The sequence below is a fragment of the Stegodyphus dumicola genome, chromosome 1, assembly GCF_044657685.1.
Source record: "Stegodyphus dumicola isolate Sdum_Otavi_A_Nest chromosome 1, ASM4465768v1".
In the NCBI taxonomy this organism is placed as follows: Eukaryota; Metazoa; Arthropoda; class Arachnida; order Araneae; family Eresidae; genus Stegodyphus; species Stegodyphus dumicola.
In genome coordinates this window covers 3,970,532-3,990,111 of record NC_140768.1, presented here as the reverse complement: position 1 = coordinate 3,990,111, position 19,580 = coordinate 3,970,532, and the positions used below count along the sequence as shown (strand labels likewise).

General features: G+C 32.8%; 1 protein-coding gene across 2 annotated transcripts in view; it reads right to left on the bottom strand.

Annotated features, from left to right (window-relative positions):
* The window catches only part of LOC118192171 (F-box/WD repeat-containing protein 9-like), a 51,545-nt gene extending 46,314 nt beyond the window's left edge, over positions 1-5,231 (bottom strand). Inside the window, exons 1-2 of one of the 2 annotated variants that reach the window (XM_035363067.2) lie at positions 5,035-5,231; positions 2,746-2,974 (exon numbers count right to left, since the gene is read on the bottom strand). In XM_035363067.2, the coding sequence (XP_035218958.1) occupies positions 2,746-2,971 (226 nt within the window). In that variant the 5' untranslated portion in view covers positions 2,972-2,974; positions 5,035-5,231. Of the gene's footprint in view, positions 1-2,745; positions 2,975-5,034 lie in introns of those variants that run through there. The other variant, XM_085812380.1, reaches the window with a different exon arrangement.
* Between the last annotated feature and the right edge of the window lie 14,349 nt (positions 5,232-19,580).

Genomic DNA, 19,580 nt, shown 5'->3' with positions numbered 1-19,580 from the left:
GCAAGGAGAAAGAGAAGCGGGGACGAAAGAGTAAAAAGTCCTACCTTGGTAGCAGTACTTCTTCCGTAAGTTAGACAATTTCCAAGAGAGAAAATTCTCAATTCTTGTTAAGAAAAGAGTGCGAAAACAATGATACACTAATCTTATCACACAATATAGATTCTGTACAAGCTTTTACTAAAATCAAAATTTCACCAAAATCACTAAAATTGAAGTAGATGACCGATAGAGATGCAAAGTTCACTTTTAAAGTACTCTGGAAGACTTGAGAGGGAATTTCTCTGTCCTGTTTCCGTTTTCTAATTGAATAAAGAGTGACTGCACAATTGAGGAATATCCACTGTCGTAAAAACCGCAAACGTAGTGGGAGAGGCTCTTTGTTCGTAAGGGTCCTGGGGGGGAAGGGGAACGTTGTAGATTCCTTCCTTGTGGGGATTGCTGCGGTGGGATTTCCTCCAGGGTAGAAAGGAGAAAATAAGCCAAATTTTATATTTTCTGAACTATTTGACGGAGAATCTTTTAATTTAGAAATCCTTAATCGTCATTTTCCGCTGATTGTTGTCATCTTTTTTTCATGAAAAAAAGGGCTGTAAAAACTGGAGAAACTGCCTGATGAAGAAACCACTAGTACCTTTTGTTATCAACAGCTTTTCTTATCTCTTTGGAGCTCTTTGTCATAGTTAGCAATACATTCAGGGATGAAACCGTACTTTTTCCTGCAATTTCACAGATGACTCATCACACCACGTGCTAGCTAAATAATCTTACGTAATTAAAGTAATAATAATCTGATCACTACGAAAATAGTTCCAAGGAAAACCTGACACGATTGCGCGTCCGGTGATATAAATCTTGAGAGTAAATGATGGACTAAAGTGCCATGTTGTTCTTCCCTTGCATGAACAATGGCGGACACAATGGGCTCCCACGAGTAAACTAGAAATTAATTAATAACTTTTTACGTATGGATGATACAGGCTTAATCCATATATCAAAACGCACGTCTTGGCTTCCTCAATAGTATGGTATGATTTACTCAACCTAATTATGAGGACTTACGCGAAAAATTGCGAATATTGAGGAGCGTGAAAACAGCAATGCACGGCAGTTCTTCGGCAGGTGCTCTCTGGTGATATGCTGGGCATGGTGATATGCTGTGGCAGTATAGGCTCAACCAGTTTGGTAGAAAAGTTCCGCACCAACAGCCCGCTGACATACTGATGATATGTCATATTCCATACCAGAGGCGTAGCTAAGGTTTTCAGCACCCGGGGACAACTAAAGATTTTGTGCCCCTTTCTGTGTTCAAAGAATAGAAAACATTTTATCCTAAAATGCGTATCATCAATTTGACACCCCCTGGATGCTGCGCCCAGAGACGAATGTCTCCTCTTGCCCCACCCTAGCTACACCACTGTTCCATACATACAAATATGCTTCATATGGCATATCACTACATGCCCCAGTGTCAGCAATGTAATTTATATTAAAACAATGTGATCCACGAATGGAGATATTATAGAAACTAAATTATTTTTGATGGATCTTTGTATAAATTGTGAATTTCAGGACATTTTATAGAATGCATATCCATACGGGATGCAGAGCTGGAATTCGGGAGTGCCCAAAAAAATCTGCAATGAACAGTTTCCCTAAATTTGGCTATACAGTGGGAGAGTCAGCAATGGAGGAAGAGAGTTTTAAAGAAAAATGCTGTTCTGGTAGCTTCAGCATCTCTTCTACCTTTAAATCAAGGTACTGTAAAAGCTTTCAAATGCCATTACAGAAAAGGTGTCCAAAAAAGATTTAAAAAAATTGAATCCTTTGAAAATGTATGAAATTCAGCAGAGATAACCAAGTCAATATCTTGTAATGCATATTGTAGTCAACACATGAGAAACAGTCTCCCGAAACAAAGTTATAAATTGCTTTAGAAAATGGGGTTTTTATTTAGAAGCCACTGATGAATTGCAAGTTATTTCTAATATTTCAGACATTAGTGAATGAAATTATAAAAATGCATTTTTAGAATATGTTGTCACTGATGATAATACTGAGACAGCATATAAAAACACTGACTATGATATTACAGAAATAGTTAAAAGAGCTGTGGAAACTGGAACTAACAGCGAAAGTGATACAATACAAAGTCATTACATGCCAACCTCAGCCAAATGAAGAAATGCACTGCAAACTCTAAGAACTCTTGAAATGAAAGGTGGAGATCAGAAAAGCTACCAACAGTTTTACAAACTGGAAGCTACAATTGAAAGATTGTTGAAGAACAATATGAAACAAATATGGACAAAGCAAATCTTTGTAAAAGTTTAAAATTTCATCAGGTATGCAACTATAATTTTATATATATATATATATATATATATATATAACAATTCTAAATTTTCCAAATAGTTAAATTTTAATATTAATTTTTAATTAATAATTCAGCTATTTGTATAATTGTTAGTTACTTATTAAATAAGTTCAAACTTGATACCATAATTTAAAATGTTGAAATTGCTATTTACTAAACTCAGCTGCTTAATAAACGCAAATATATTTGGAATGGAAGTGATTTTAAAAACCAGCAGGTGCTGTATATAGTTACATACATTGATACAAACTGAGAGATGGATTAACTTAAAAAAACAATAATTTAAACATGTAACTGGTATCTGAGAAAATGTATTCCAATATATTTTACATTTTAAATTCATAATGCATAAATATCATATAATTTCAAACCTGCAATCATGGGATATTGTCTTGGCCATTTTTCAGAAATTCTCATTCGCCAAGTTGTATCATTTTCTATAATTTCTTTGAATTTCTGGCAAACCTGACTAAGCACATTAATGACAAATTTTGCACTTAAGAAAGAACAAATATGAAGGAATATTTCTGGTGGAATAGTATCTAAAGTCAATAAAAATTCTTCATTTTGATTCTCTGAATCTTCTGTGGATGACATGCCCTAGAAAAAGAGAAAACTATAAATTATCACCAACACTCAAACTATATTTGATAAATATCTGCCTCCCCCCCCAAAAAAAAAAATTAAATTACATATCAAGAGAAAATAACTTAATATTAAACAGAATAGTAATATAATTTTTAGAAATATTTTAATATACAAAAGCAAATAAAATTCTTATTCATAATTCAGATGGGGTAATTTCAATATTACAATGAAAATAAATAACAAGAGACTAAATGTTTGATAAGAACATATTTATGTAATTCAGTCTTTAAATCCAACTATGATATTTTGTTCATTCAACAAATTAGAAAGATTATCAAAATTTCTTTGATTTAGTTTGTATTCATTAAATAATTAAACTTATGTTATTTTTCTTCTCTGTAAGTAAACTTTAGTACTCTTCGTTTATCGGTCCTGGAATCAGGAAATTTATATGCACATATGACATGTGTATGTATGTACATATATGTGTATGTATATAAAGACTTACAGAAGTACAAACATATATACATGCATACATGAACACACCCATCTATATATACATACATACATTTCTGCATCCAGTCCGGATAACAGAACAGTACCTAAGTTTTCGCCAAATTGGAAGAAAAACATAACGATATAAAATTGTAAATTAAACAAAAACAGTCTTAGTTTGATGTAGATTTTAAATAAAAATATACTGATTCTGAGACAGGGGCACAGCTAGAGAGGGGCAAGGGGGGCATCTGTCCCCAGGCGCAGAATCCAAGGGGCGCCAAACTGATGTTACGACATTTTAGAATTAAATGTTTCCATCTTTGGCAAGCAGTAGGGGGCAAGAAATCTTCAGTTGTCCCTGGGCACTGAAAACCCTAGCTACAACTCTGTTCTGAGGATGACCAGATCTGCTTCTTTAGGAGTGGAAAAATTTTTTAGTTTCACAATATTAACACTTTCTTTTCTGCTCTGTAGTTGACTCTTCACTACAGAGCAGAAAAGAAAGATCTCACATTTTTATCCTCTTTGTTTTGGACTTCACACTATTTATAACTGTTAGACTGGCTCTAGGTAAGATAAGCTTCCATTATTAAATACATTTGTTTGTTTTAATTAACAAATTTAAGATCAGATTATTTCAATATGGTAAAATAAAAATGTACTATTTCGCTAGGGAAAAGGATGTCTTCATGAAGGACCTTTCTAAGGGGAAACAGGCTAGTATTCACATTACACATGGAGAAAACTCGAAAACCAACCATGCAGCCATCCCATTTGCCTACGATCAAACCTGGGTCACACTCCCACTATTCAGTAATATTAACTGCTTGGACACTGGTAGGGTCATTAGAGATTCTATTTGCCCTTTATGTATTACATACAGAATTGGCTAATTATATATATATAATAAACAAAGTGTGAATATTTGCAAAATTTTATCCTTAATACTCTCTCATAGAAAACAGAGAAATGCAAAATAAAGAGTATAATTTCTGCCTAGTTTAATAGAAAAAAACTACTTAGAATGAATTTCTTTGCTTGAAGCCTCCCTCATCTGAAACTCCAATCAGAATTTTTCTCTGTGCACCACTTTATAGTCATCATATAAATATACAATATTATAAAACAGGCAAATTGACAAAATCAACGACGAATACAAGGTTGTCGATTTGCCTGTTTTATTTTCCACGTTGGCGTGTTTCTCTTGTGTCTTGATTTATACAATATTAGATGAATCTTTAAGATACAGTTTATATGTCAAGTGAAAATTATATGATTAAAAACCAGATAATGAACAAAATTAAAAACTACCTTTAATTATGAATCTTTACATTTTAAAAAAATGTAGTATATGCATAAGATTTGATTTTATAAGTTACAATTACTAAAATATTATTCAATATACATTTTATATCGAAAGAAAAATTTCAGAAAAGCAGCATTAAAAAAAAATAAATAAATACTGCAGATCTTGATAATCATAAATGTGTAAATTTCGCATATATGTAATAAACAATGTACCGAACACAAAATTTTCAAAAGGAAGAATATCGAAATTCTGTTATCATGCTTACTGAAGCATAAAAACTTGCAAGCTATGATCTAATAACTTTTGGGGTCATCAGTTCATTTGAAAATTTGTAATATAGTAATGCTTCATCTACGGAATATATACAAAAACTCAAGGATAAAAGTTAGCATTAACAGATGGTTAACCATTACAAACTTCAAATAAGGTAAACACTGTACAATCTGCTTTGTTGCCACTTTATAATTTCGACTTATAATTACGCCGTGAAGAAAACAAATTCTTCTCTTGGACATCTGACTTTACAGCTACTGCAGCGATTAAATCCAGCGAAACACAATTTTATGATTTTAGGGTCATTTAACCATATTTTGATGCTCGAAAAGTGGAATTCTAAATAAAAATAAGTCTACATTTGAACGAAACAAACTCCCAGAATTAACCCTGGAGTTGTTTCGTTCAAATTAAAACTCTCTTAACTTCGTTTCTGATTTGAACTGCGCATTAAGATTACGAAACGAAGAGTATTACCATCAATTCTTATTCGACAATATAATATATTTTTACTGATCTCTAAGAAATCGTTAAATCCTAGTATAAGGTACGGCTTTGCCACGATTTTTAAAATTGTCGTCAATGACAAAATACCGCGTTTACTGGTCATTATCGGACGTCGGACGGACATCGCTGGTGGCTCTGAAGACATCAACCGCTAGGAGTTTTGACCTCTAGTTCGCGTTATGCTCTGAGGTCTTTGGCTGGAAATAGAAGAATTAGCGTTTTTTCGCAACTTAGATTTAGGCTTGGAGTTTTTCGACGATTTCAAGTTCGGCAATTGTGTTTTTCTTGCGGTTTTTTTTTTTAAAAACGATCAATTATGCCTCGGAGTAAACAGCGATCATCGTTTGATCAAGTATCCGAGTTCGACAGAGGGAGGATAATGGCCTACCGATAGTGTGGATTATCTTTCAGGAAAATCGGCAGTCGTGTTGGACGAAACCAATCAACTTTAATGTGGATATGTGACCGTTGGATGCAGGAGGGTACGACGGACCGACGTGTTCGATCGCATGCACGTCAGTGCACCACTTTACGTGATAACAGGAACATTGTGCGCATGACAGTGACGGATCGCTCAGTCACATCACGAATCATGAACCATAGCACAGCACATTCAGTCTGTAACGCATCATCCAGTGTTTGCGCGTACCATTCGACGCCGTTTACAGCAGAGTGGTCTGCCCGAAAGACGTCCATTGCTTCGTCTACCCTTGACGCAGAACCACAGACTTCTCCGCCACCAATGGTGCTATGAAAGAAGGATGTGACCGGCAGAATGGAAGGAAATTGTCTTTACTGACGAGTCACGCTTCTGTCTGCAACACCACGATGGTCGGATTCGAGTCTGGAGACGCTGTGGAGAGAGGATGCTGAACAGCTCCGTTATGCACCATCACACTGGTCCTGCATCGGGTATTATTGTATGGGCCGGTATTGGATATCACTCTCGCACTCCTCAAATACGCATTGCCGGTACTTTAAACAGCCAGCGCTACATTTCCGAGGTGTTGGAGCCAGTTGTCCTTCCTTACATTCAGGGCTTGCTCACAGCCATATTTCAACAGGATAATGAGTGACCACATGTGGCACACGCATTGCCCAAGGGTTCTTCGTTAATCGCCAGATTGAATTGCTTCTCTGGCCAGCTCGCTTTCCGGATCTTTCGCCGATATATAACATGTGGTCCATGGTTGTTGAACGATTGACCCAGATCAACTTTGGCAACGTGTGGAAGCTGCTTGGTCTTCTGTACCCACGAACACAACCAAAGTCTCTTTGAATCAATGCAGAGGCATGTGGCAGCGGTGATCTCCAACAATGGCGGGTACTCTGGCTACTGATTCTGGAAGGAACCACACTTCACAGAAGTCTATAAATTTAATCATTTAATACTTGGTCAACATGGTATCTACTAAATAAATTTTTTTGTGATATCTCTTGTCTTTCTTGGTGTTGCAATTTGAGTGGCCAGCAGTGTATTTCGGCGTGGTCGCGTTGCTCATTATAATGTCCATATACTAGGTACCATATCTTGATGTACCATATACTAGAATTTATACGTGAAATTAAAGATAAAGATGAAACTTCGGGACGTTTGAATCTACTGTAAAATTTGATGTGTACTAATGGTGTATTTAATTATGGCAAAGAACACTAGGGCTATCTGCCTAAGGGGAGGGATGCCTTTCGTGGAGGACTTTCTAAGGGAAACTGGCTCGTATACACGTTACACATGGGGAAAACCACGAAAACACCCATGCAGCCAGCCCGTTCGCAGGATTCGAACCTCGGACCGAACTACCAGTGTTCAGCGATATTACCGCTCGGCCGCTGGTGGGCTTGTAAAATTTGAAGTGCGGTATTTATGGTGGTGTAGCAGCATTAGAGAGTCATTTTGGTGTTGGCAACAATTTTCAAAATCGTACATTAGTATATGCCGTTAAAGTTACATTTAAGGGCCGAATACGATTACATTTATTCAATTGTACAGGGTTCAGTGAGTAAAACCGTTCCGCCCTTTCATAAGACATCAGAAGATGAACGTAATCAATGATTAAACAAAGTCAACACATAGCATGAAATGTTATGTTTCGAATATGATTAATCACCTTCACACTTCTCAATTCTTTTGTTGTGATACTATTGATGATATCCTGGATGGAGTTCTTCAATTGTGTTATATACTCTTTAGCATTCCCCACAAGTACAAGTCAGTGGACAAGTCTGGTGACCGAGGAGGCCACAACGTTTTGCTCATTGTCCTCTCTGGTGCAAACATCTCATTAACAAAGGGCAATGATACACCCGACGTGCGGCTTATTGAACCGTCCTGCTGAAAGCGACATAACTGATGCTCCTCTTTTGTCTCTCTGTTTTTTTTTGAATAAAACTCTTCCAGGACTCAAAAATACATGGCACTGACTGTGGTCTCAAAGAATATGGGCCCCAAAACGTATGTGGGAAATAGCACACCAAACTTAATCTTCTCGTCACGCAAGGGTTCCTGGTGAGTTGCGCGCGGAATTTCTGTCGACCAATCTCGATTGTTTTGAGAATTTACGTACCTAGAAAAGTGGAAACAGGGCCTCTTCAATCATGATGAGCATTAGGGAGTCAAAAAAAGAATCCACTGGCAACATTCCTCAACGGCCATGAACAGGAATGCACCATCTTCTGCAGGTCAGGCTCCTCAGTTGTTGCACAACATTTATCTGGTACGGTTTTAACTTCAACGCCCTTAAAACACGTCCGCAACTTCTTTCACTCGCTGGAGCCTGTTGACTCTATTTCCTAGTTGACTTACGAGGACTTCTTGCCATTATGTCCTGCATCTACCTCTTTAGTTCAGGTATGTAGACAGATGGTGGTCTCTTAGTGGGAGAATTTTGAACAGATCCTGTATGCCGCATTTTTCGATCAATTCCTGTATTGTGCTTTTTGCTGGCACAGAACGTTTTGGGAATTTCTCTTGAAACAAAGTGTTTGTTTTCACAAAAGAGTACGATTCAGGATTCAGTGCAAATGAACGCTTAAACAAAGGCAACACGCTCGAGTATCGAATACGGCATTATTACACACTCACCCGGCTTCACTCAGCGAGGCCTACTTCTCAAATAGTTTGGACATATTTTTTTCAGACGACCGGTTTGGCTGCGGCTGCCTTACACACTTGTAGGTCAAGTACCTCGACACGCCATCTCTTAGTAGAAATATGAAAATAATTTAAGTCTCCAGAAACGCAATATAGCATGATATTAAGAGGAGCCAATTTTCGTGCCGTACCCTATAACACCAATTGTAGTTATACAGGAACCGGAGTAAAACATCGCCAAAAATTAGTCCTCCTAAAACCATCACCGGTTTGACGATATCTTACTAGTTTAGCGGGTACTTTTCCTTTTCGCCGGCGCAAAACTCACCAGACTTTATCGGCAACCACACAGTATACACATAAGAATTTTTAACAAATGTTAGTTCTAAGAATTTTTTACTTTGGAGACATAAACATTTTAATACCGTTCGAAACTTTTTCGAATGGATCTTTCGTTTCCCTTCTCCACATAAATTCCGCGAGATAACTTTCCAGATGAGGACGCGCTGTTCCTCTATGTTTCTTATTTCGCCATTTGGCGCTACTCCACAGTCTTTCTATTGTTTTGTGCGTGCGTTCCAGTTTAAGGATCGGCAAAACTGTATTTATGGTTCACACTGAAATGTTCTAAACTTTTCTCTTCCAGTTTTTCAGTGCAATATAATTACCATGAATCGGAATATATTGTAGTTTTCATGCAGAGTTCATGAAAACTGCTTGAGGACTAGTCTCACTTGGAACATGTTGTAAATTAACTACTATACTAGATCATTATTTGGAATTCATGTAAATTTTTCTGGTACTATTCCGTTCTGAGGACCGTAAAAAATTGCCAAACTATTGTTGATGCCAGTGCTGCCAAAAATAATTTCGGCAACCCTAACGTAAGAAAGGAAGTATAATAGTAAATAACTATCTAAAGATTATTGTTCTAATTTATATGAAAGGTTAATTTCATATAATACTTTTTTATTATTATAATTTATATAAAAAAGGCTAAACATAACTGAATGGAAGCATAAGAATAAATAAATATTTCAGATAATTATTACAATTTATATAAAAAAAGGCTAAACATAATCGAATGGATTCCTGCATCGCTATTTCGTTACCAAGTTATCGCTAAAGCATAATTTCATCTCGTTGGTTGTTCAAACATAATGAATGATGCCTTTTCTTTGAAAAAATTCTATTGCAGACTTTTCGTCATGGTCAATTCCCAAATTGTTAAATCCGTAAGATATCAAAAAAGGATTTAATATTTAAACTAGTATTTCAATGGCGTCTTAAGATATATAGAACTATCTAAACTTACGCAATTTGAAATCAGCGCTTATGCTAGATTTGACGCACTGTTAAATGGCCGTGTTTGCTAGATTTGGCACTTTTGTGCATACATTTTCGTTGCAATTTTTTACAGTCTTCAAAACAGAATAGTACCATTTTTCTAATTACATATGATGCATGATTTCATTTGCTATGCATGATAAATTAAATGTCATCTCGAAATGCTGTTAGAGTTCAGTATTAAATAAAATAATGCCAATTTGAAATGCTTATCTTGAAGATTAAGTTAGAACTATGTTAAAAATGTTGTATGTAAATGTGTATGTAGAGACTCATAAAAATAATGATATTTTTTGAAAAAATATTCCAAGTTGGAAAATTTTATAATCTTAGCTGAGAGCAAGGGGATGGGGGAACTTTCATTTTCTGGCTTAATATTAATTCCATATGTATTATAGACCTTTTTCTGGTTGAGTTCTTTATAAATCTGGTTGTAATTCTAATTAAAAATAATATGTTAATGGCGTTAATATTCTTCTCTGTAATTAAAAATAATTTGACCTTCTGTACCTTGTTAAGAAAGTCAAAAGTTCACATATAGTAGTTGTTGTAAGGCTCTACAGTAGATACTGGAATTGTGTTAAAAACCTTGAGTGATGTTTTCATATGAAGAAAACCAAGAATTAGTGTATGTTTGGTGGTTTAAGGTGGGTTGTAAACAAGAAAATGCAACATAATCTTGTAAAAGTATTTTAAAGAATTAATTCAATCTGTGTTAATAATGCAAATGAATCCTTCTGCTTAGTAAAAGAAAGTGTTCTGAGTATATTCGTGTACATGTCTGTAGGATAAAATAATACAAAATTCAATACTTTTTCATATGTACTTGAACTCAATTGGATAGAAATGTGTATGTATTGGTTTAAGTAGACTTTAAACCAAGAAAAATTATTATTTTTGAATTATAAGGTTTGATTCAAAGTCAGCAGATCTTACTATAAAAAGTCTGTATCAGTCTGTATTCATTTTTAGGTAAAAAGAATTGAAAATGTAAAATGAATATGTTTTAAAAGCAGAATAAAAGTTTAAAGTGTCAGATTTACATCTGCTAGACAAAGTCTGGTAAATCCTTTGAATAAAAGTAAGATATGTAAAAGAGAATCTATGGAAGTTTTTGTGCAACGTTTTTAGTACAGTCGTTAGTACAGAAAATTTTGTAGATAGAGACATATATGCAAATTTACGTTTGGAGAAATGGAAATGTAACTCCAATAAATATCTAAAGCAACGGGGAAAAGTTAAGCATAATGTAAAAATTGTAAAAAAAAAAAAAAAAAAAAAAAGTGAAAAACAAAATGAAAAATGGAAAATCAAAACTGTCAAACAATCTTACAACAAAACAATGAAAATTAAATTTAAAGTAATGACTAGGAAAATTATTAATTTAAATTTATTTACAGAAATGACTAGGAAAGTTATTAATTTAAATTTATTTACAGAAATGAAAATCTAGTCCCATATTCTTCAAGGAACAAACATGCTAACTGGATGAAATAGAAAAGATAAAAAAACAGGATTCAAGGGACAACTCTGTTGCTTTGTTGGAAAGTATGTGACTGTGACATAAAAAATTATAGGTTCGAATTCCAGCTTTATAAAATTCATGGAAAAGGTATTTTTGTTACAATAAATAATGAAATGACTTAAAATGAATTACTATTAAATACAGAGATGCTCAATTTAAAATAATCAAAGATTATAAATAATTAAAAAAATTAAAGGAAAATCAATTAAAAAATATCCAAAATATGCGATTCAAGAGGGCTTTCCACAAAAAATAAAAAAATTATCATTGTCACAAAATGGAAACTGAAAAAATATTGTTGTTGCCACAAAAAATAATAACTGTCGTATATGACTTCATTCAAACTTGTCTATGTCACGTCCAGGTAAATCCAATATGACATTAGTGATATCACTTTCGGTTGTTATGCGATTCAAGAATGCTGCGGCCATGAACCTTTTCTATAATGCCACTTCCATGCACAAGTACCCACGGTTACTACTAATATGCTTGATAAAAATAAGTAACTAAACCAAAAATGCACTCATGATGCTGTGAAGGCCATGGCAGATTATACATATGAGAAATTGGAAGATTATACATATGAGAAATTGGAAGATATGCATTGAATGTACAACCCAATAAATGGTAATGACCACAAAACAGAGCGATTTGCAACCATTTCTGTCAGACGTATGTAAGCGATAGCATCCAACATTGGTTTTTGTCCCAATATGGTGTAAAATTTTATACATGAGGTACGAATGTACACTTTTTTCTCATTTTTGTCCTACCATTAAATGCAGATGACTATGCTGGCTAGAATTTGTGAGGTGTATGTTCCAGATGATAATAAACCATACACAGTTTTTTTGCCTCATATTTAATAATGAGGCCTTGTTTACTCGGGAAGGCATTTTCAATACTTAAAGGGAACACATCTGAGCTGAAAGCAATTCTTCCAAAGTGTATGCTCCAGATGACAATAAACCATCCTCAGCTTTTTGCCTCATATTTAATAATGAGGCCTTGTTTACCCGGAAAGGTATTTTCAATACTTGCATCTGAGCTGAAAGCAATTCCCATTTCAACGCACCTTGTAAACACCATTTTGCTCTGAAGATCTGAGGAAATATACTTGGTGACTGCCTGGTGGGTCCTCATCCTGAAGATTAGTGGTTTACATATAAGCATTAAATAAGTTATTAATAAATACCCTTAACAATGATGAAATTTCAAAGTAATTACTACTTCAGTGCTACTTAAATATGAAAAGATTATTTAAGTGACAGTAGTAAAATTGCATTCATGTGCTTGTTTTACATTCAGAATGGCATCTTTGAGCTTGCAACTGCTTGATGATGGTTTCAAAAAAGTGAATGTCACCAATTTTTGGAGGAAATGACAGAAAAAAATGGAAGGCCTATTAGTGGAGCCCATGAACGCCTTCAGCTTATAATCCCTCAATCCACTTTAACATTTTTTACGTGGTTAGAAGTCTGAACTTCTTTTTCTGAACAAAGTATAGCAAAATGAAATTAGTTCCTTTTCTTTCTTTAATGACACTGAATTCAGGATAGTGGATTAGTCCACAAAGGAAAAAAAAAAAGTTGATTATAAAGTAAAGGTAAAAAAAAAAATTAATTAATTTTGCATGTAAAATGCAGTCTTATGATTTTATAAAACATATGATATATTTAGACTTACTTGAGGTAGAGAAGAATTATTATATGCATCTTTCAACTGGTATACTTGGTATGAATACAATGTTCGGCATTGATAGTAAATCTCTAAAACATGAATTGTTGACTAGACAGAAAGAATATAATGCTGATTTGTTATGCAAATAAATTGGATTTGTCCACAACATTAATATATTTATGCATCGAGAATAATAGACACGAATCAATAATAGGCAGTTTTTTAGAACTATGAAAAAAAATTACTTCCTATAATAATTACATAAAATTTTCACTTTTGTTTTAAATCATACAATTATAATTTACATTTTGTTATTTTGTTAATGATCTTACTTTTGATTTCATTACCATTATTTAATCTATTAAATAATTAATCATTACCGTCATTTCCTCCAAAAATTACATAAAATTTTCACTTTTGTTTTAAATCATACAATTATAATTTGCATTTTGTTATTTTGTTAATGATCTTACTTTTGATTTCATTACCATTATTTAATCTATCAATAATATATTTTTCATTTTCAAGCATTTCTTTCCATAATCCTAATACTGTTCTAAAAAGTAAAAAATCAAACAACCGAAATTTATTTTAACATATTTACAACAGATTTCCCTTCTTTTTCTGCTTAAGAGAAATAAGAAAATTGTGTTTCACAACAACTTATTCAGATTTCATTATCAAGATGTTCAGACACTACCAAGCCTAACTCATTGTAAATCACGAATAATATGCATTAACATGAAATTTTGTTTCACACTGCAAAAAATACTAAAAAATTGACAACTTTTATGACAGGAAAAATCTGAGGATTTTTGAAAAAAATTCAAGAAAAGGAGGCAAAATGAATTTAACAGTGAAGCTGATATATATTTGAATATTTTGTGACAATTAGATGAAAGAAAAACCCTTATAAGGAATCAAACAAATGAAGTTTTTTACTATTTTTTATATATACAGAAGTCCTTCCCTTCTGTTAAAGAGACATGAAAATTATGCCTCATTACACTTAATACCTTGTTTAAATTTCACTATCAAAACATTTAAAAACTGCCAAACATGAAAGGTACAAAGCTTTTAAGCTTGGTGGGAGGGGATAATCATGCTCCTTTTCTAAAATAACACAGCTCAAAATTTCATTATTTATATATCAGGATAACATTATATTACTTAATACAATCATAAATTTCAGAGATCCCTGAAAGTGTCAAAATCACCAAAATGCTGAAAAAGTTGCCAAATCAAGCAATGCGTAACAGAATAATTGAAATTTTAACTCATATTTTGCAGGAATATGCACTTAGAAAAATAGCAAAATCTTACCATTTTTGCAAAGAATTGCAAAATTTATTGAAATTTATCTTTTAGCATTGTGAAACAAACTGTTTTCATAAAAATTATTAAAAAATTGTAGAAGATGAAATACATGCAAATGAAATGTTAAAATTATTTTAAGTTGATGGTGCAATAACAATAAGATTTCAAGTAACTTTATGATTGTTGTGAAATGCTGACAAATAGGACAGATCTAGTATTTTTTAGTATCAACAACTCACCAGAATCGGAAGAGAGTGAAACGATTCAATTAAACAGTTGATTTGTTATTAAGGAAATTTCTGAGAAGCTGAACACCTCTTATGATACTGTTTAAAGTATTTTAACAACAGACTTATACATAAAGCAGGTGAATTTGAAATTTGTTTCCTGTGGTATTTATGATGATGTTTGGCTATCGAAGAAAAGCAACAACATTTAACAATTATATTGAAATTCTACGTGTAGTTTTAGGTTCCAATCTTTTATGAAATATTATTATAGATGATAAAACTTAGGTCTATTCCTATGATCTAGAGCAGGAATTCCCAACCTTTTTCCTGCATCAACCACTTTTAAAGGAATGGTTCTTTTCACAGACCCACTTTAAATTTTCTTTATAATATACAGTATACAATGTAAGAGTAATAGAAATAATTGTATATAAATAACTTAAAGATAACAATTAGATTAAGAAAATAAAATAATAAATTGTTTAAATTTAAATAAATAAAGTTTGAAAGAATAATTTAATACATTTATGTTTACTTTTAGAAATATAAAAAAAAGTTTTAGGAAAGAAAATCACAGATTGTAATTGCATAAAAGTTTGATTTTAAGTAACATAATCGCTGTGCCTGATGTATTGATGCAATTTTTTTAATATTTGGCACAAAATTGCTTAATTTTTAAATTACCTCATTCAAAAGTATTCAACCTCTTTTTTGTTTTGCATTCTTCATATTTTTTCCCCTTGTATTCTCAAATTTTATTTCTTATATTGCATTTACTGCTTAAAAATATTACAGATTTCTCAAATATACAAGATAATTTTAGTGTATTTTTTCCCATATTTTATATAATTTCTTCCATACTACAGGATACAGCCTTATATCCATTTTACAGGATATAGCTTTTTATAAGCAGTTATAAATTCCATTAATATATATTTTTCTAATCAATAGCATCTTGATTATGTTGATCAAATGCCAGTGCAAATTCAGCTGTTGATTTTTTACTGACCCCCTTTAAAATTTCATTGATGCCCAGAGTTTACATAATGAACCTGTTGGAATCTCTGATCGACAATGTTATCATTTAAAAATAATATCCAATATTAATATTTCAAAATAATATCCTGGAGTTGCACTGGAAAAGGCAAAGTTCCATAAGTATACATCAGAATAAGATGTCTGCCTCCTTACGCATGTTAATTTCTAACTTTGAAGGCATGCCTATCTATGCCACAACATGAAGGAAAACAGCAACAATGGTTTCCAACAAAGAATGAAAAAAAAAAAAAAAAAAAAAAAAATCTTTAGCTTATTAAGGCTAAAAGTTAAGTCTGGTCATTAAGGCTAAAAGTTAAGTCTGGTCATTAAAAAAGTTGGGATCTGAGATATGTTGGTAAGAGTTCCTCCTTCTTACATGAGGCATAATATATCCTTTACACTAGCAACCAACATTCAAATGCAATTTCTGAGAAACCTGCTGTGCAATCTTCCCTCTTATATACAATATAGATGGCCTTACACATATCTATTATTTGCGCATGCACTGTAATTCTAATCACTTGCATATCCCAGCTAATAATACCTTTATAAAAATTTGATTGGATTATTCAATTCTGGCAAAGCATACGAGGGCTATCTGCCTGAAGGGAGGGATGCCTCTGTGGAGGACTTTCTAAGGAAATGGCTCGTATACACGTTACACATGGGAAAAACCACGGAAACGCCCATGCAGCCAGCCCGTTTGCGGGATTCGAACCTCGGACCGATCTACCAGTGTTCAGCGTCTTTACAGCTCTATAAAAATTTGATGTTTCTTGTAATAGTTCATGGTATAGCAATTTTAATAGCCAGCAGTGTGTTATTACTGTTCTATTGCTCTTAAATTGATTATATTTCACTGAACTTTATGATTGTTAAATCTCAAAAATACAGTTTTAGTATTCTGGTATTTTCTACATTTAAATTTAATATTAAATTTTACTCAGAAATTTTTTTATATTTAATTTGCATAATTTATAAAATCATGCAGAACTGATTTTTGAATACTATCAGCTTTTAGCTCTACATATTTTTACTTCATATGTTACTTTCAGTATTATGGTATTATTACTTAGTTAACACACATGACTGATTCTCTATGAGGAAAGAGATATTTTTAAAAATTATACTGACTCAAATTGGGTATGTACAAAGTATTAATACCTTCCTCTCTTCTAATGTTGAGTTCATTTCAGCAAACATCAACATGTTTAGTGATCTTTCACTTCACTGAAATTGCATAACAATCCCATACAACGCTACACTGATGAAATTATTAACTATTTCATTACATCCTCAAAAGAAAACAAGTTAAAATGCATAATCTTAAGTACTATAAATATCAAATAAGCTTCTTTACAATCACTCTAATTACACTTTATTGCAGTTATAGACATTAATAATGCTTTTCTCAAAATACATGCACACTATATGAGAATTACTGTATTTAACGGCATATAAGACACACTTTTTTCCTAAATTTGGTCTCAAAAAAGTTACCTGCGTTTTATACATGAAGGTAATTGCATTCAATAACTGTTTATTTGGCTTTTACAAAACGTGAGAACTAAAAGAAACCATGCTATTGAAACTTTTTTTCCTTGTGTGTGGCCGTCTAAATAAGGGTGCGTCTTATATGCAAGTGCATCTTATATGCCGTCAAATACGGTAATAAGTGAATTTTTTATGTTCAAAATTCAATCAATAATTTGTTGAGGTTAACAATAAAGTTAATAACTAGTGCTGTTTCATTAGTTAGCAAAGTAGGCAACATTTGCTTGCAGCAACTTTATGAGTTTTAGGAAATATATTAATTTTGATAAAAAATAATTGAAGTTGCGAAAACTTGCACCTTTATGAATTTTTACCTAAATGTACGAAACTTTCAGTATTTAGCTTAGGAAATCATAATGGACATTCTATTAACAGAATTTTTTTGTTTTACAAGAAAAGCTACATTTTCTGTTTTTAAAATAATAATACTTTCATTATTAAAACGGTTTCCAAATGTATTTTGCAAAGCACAACTGAAAGAACATGTCTCTCCCCCCCAAACAACCATTCTAGCTATCATTATCAGACACTGCCTATATAACTTGCAGTTTGTTTTATCAAAACATATAAATTAGATATGAACTGCTATATAGGGATATTGCTAGATAAAATGGTACTTTTCTATTGATACCATTACATTAACCAAGTTTTTCAATTTTGTACAATTTTGGATTTTGCTTCTATATAAATATATTATTGCGGCAGTCTTACAAAGAAAAGCATGTCAATAAGCAAATGAATCCATTGAAGTGTGCTATTAAAAGTAATTGTAAAACATTAGGAAAATATAAAAAATACAGATATACTCAAATTTTCATAATTATACTTCAATAATTGCATAGAAGGCATTTAAATGCTAACAGTTCTTTCAATTAGATAAAAATCTGAAAGATTTCAGATTTTAATGGTTGCCCAAAAGGGTTTCTTAAGGTTTTTTTATGCTTCTCAGAGCTCGCAGTCAACCAAACTTCTTTCTCTTTTTAGCTTTATTATTAAGCATCCGTTTCTTTGCAGTTATGCCAAATACAGTTCAACAGCAAAAGTACAAAAATTTTGAAAGCAGCATAGTGGTATATGTTTAGATTTCCCAATGAAGCGTAAAGTGTTGGCATACACTTTTCTGTTTCCTCCATCTTTTCTTAGTTCATCATATCGATGTTTAGTTTTCTTTCTAAGATGGTTTTACAAACATTTTTTGGTCTTTTTATTATTAATTTTTTTTAATTTATTTATTAAATATCACGTTATCAGGTTCAATTGTTCCTTCTAACCTTCTTCGGGAACATACAAGGACCTGACTAGGAACAGAGAGCTTACTAAAGCTATGTTCACTAATTGTAGTAAGTAGACAGGATACAGACGAAGGGTATACAAAACCCTTTATTTTTCTCTATATACAATAACTTCCGTACTTCGGAATACAATGACCCGCCACTCGGGGTCTAACGTAAAAGTATAAAAATAAAACTAAACTCTAATTTAACTTTAGAATAATACACGTGGAAAATTGGCCTTATAATAACAGGAAGCGTATGTAGCACAGAGACTGTGAACATTACAATACGTTTTAATTTATCAAGAGGATTAAAACCTCTGGCCTGGAAGGCAAACAGCAACTGCGTAACTTCTAAGGTAAGCGGCCTGCTTTGACTCAACTGCTTCCTCTCTCTCGCTTGGCAAAAAGGCCACACTTAAATACTTGGCGTTCGCCAGACAAACTTTGCATAAAAACCTTCACACTTATAATTCTGGCCGGAAGTAGAAAATAAGAAGTGATAGTAAAGATTTAAAATAAAATAAAATAAACGTTAGTAAAACTTAAGATCCTTACATACTTCCCGCCAGAGTTAATTAGTTTGAAACTGAGGTCTAAAACGACCTTGTTGAAAACTTTTAGCTCTAGAATCTAACGCCAGGCCAATCTTTTACAAACATAACTTCGCTAGAAACTAGAAAATTTAAAAGAAAGAAATTTGTTACAATAGCAGCTCCCAGGATATACAATAATCTTTTTTTTCATCTGTACTGCATCTAAACAGGAGCTTTTATTCAATTCTGGTTCCTTCCAGATCTCTGGAAGGAAAACTAGTTTAATGAAATGTTACACAATGACATGGCAAGTAACATATACAATTATACTGCTCTTAACATTCTTATTTCATTCATGACTATTTTAATTATCTCTCCCCGTGCTCTTTGACATGTGTTGTAAAAGAACACCAAACACGAATGTGTTTCTGTCTACGTGT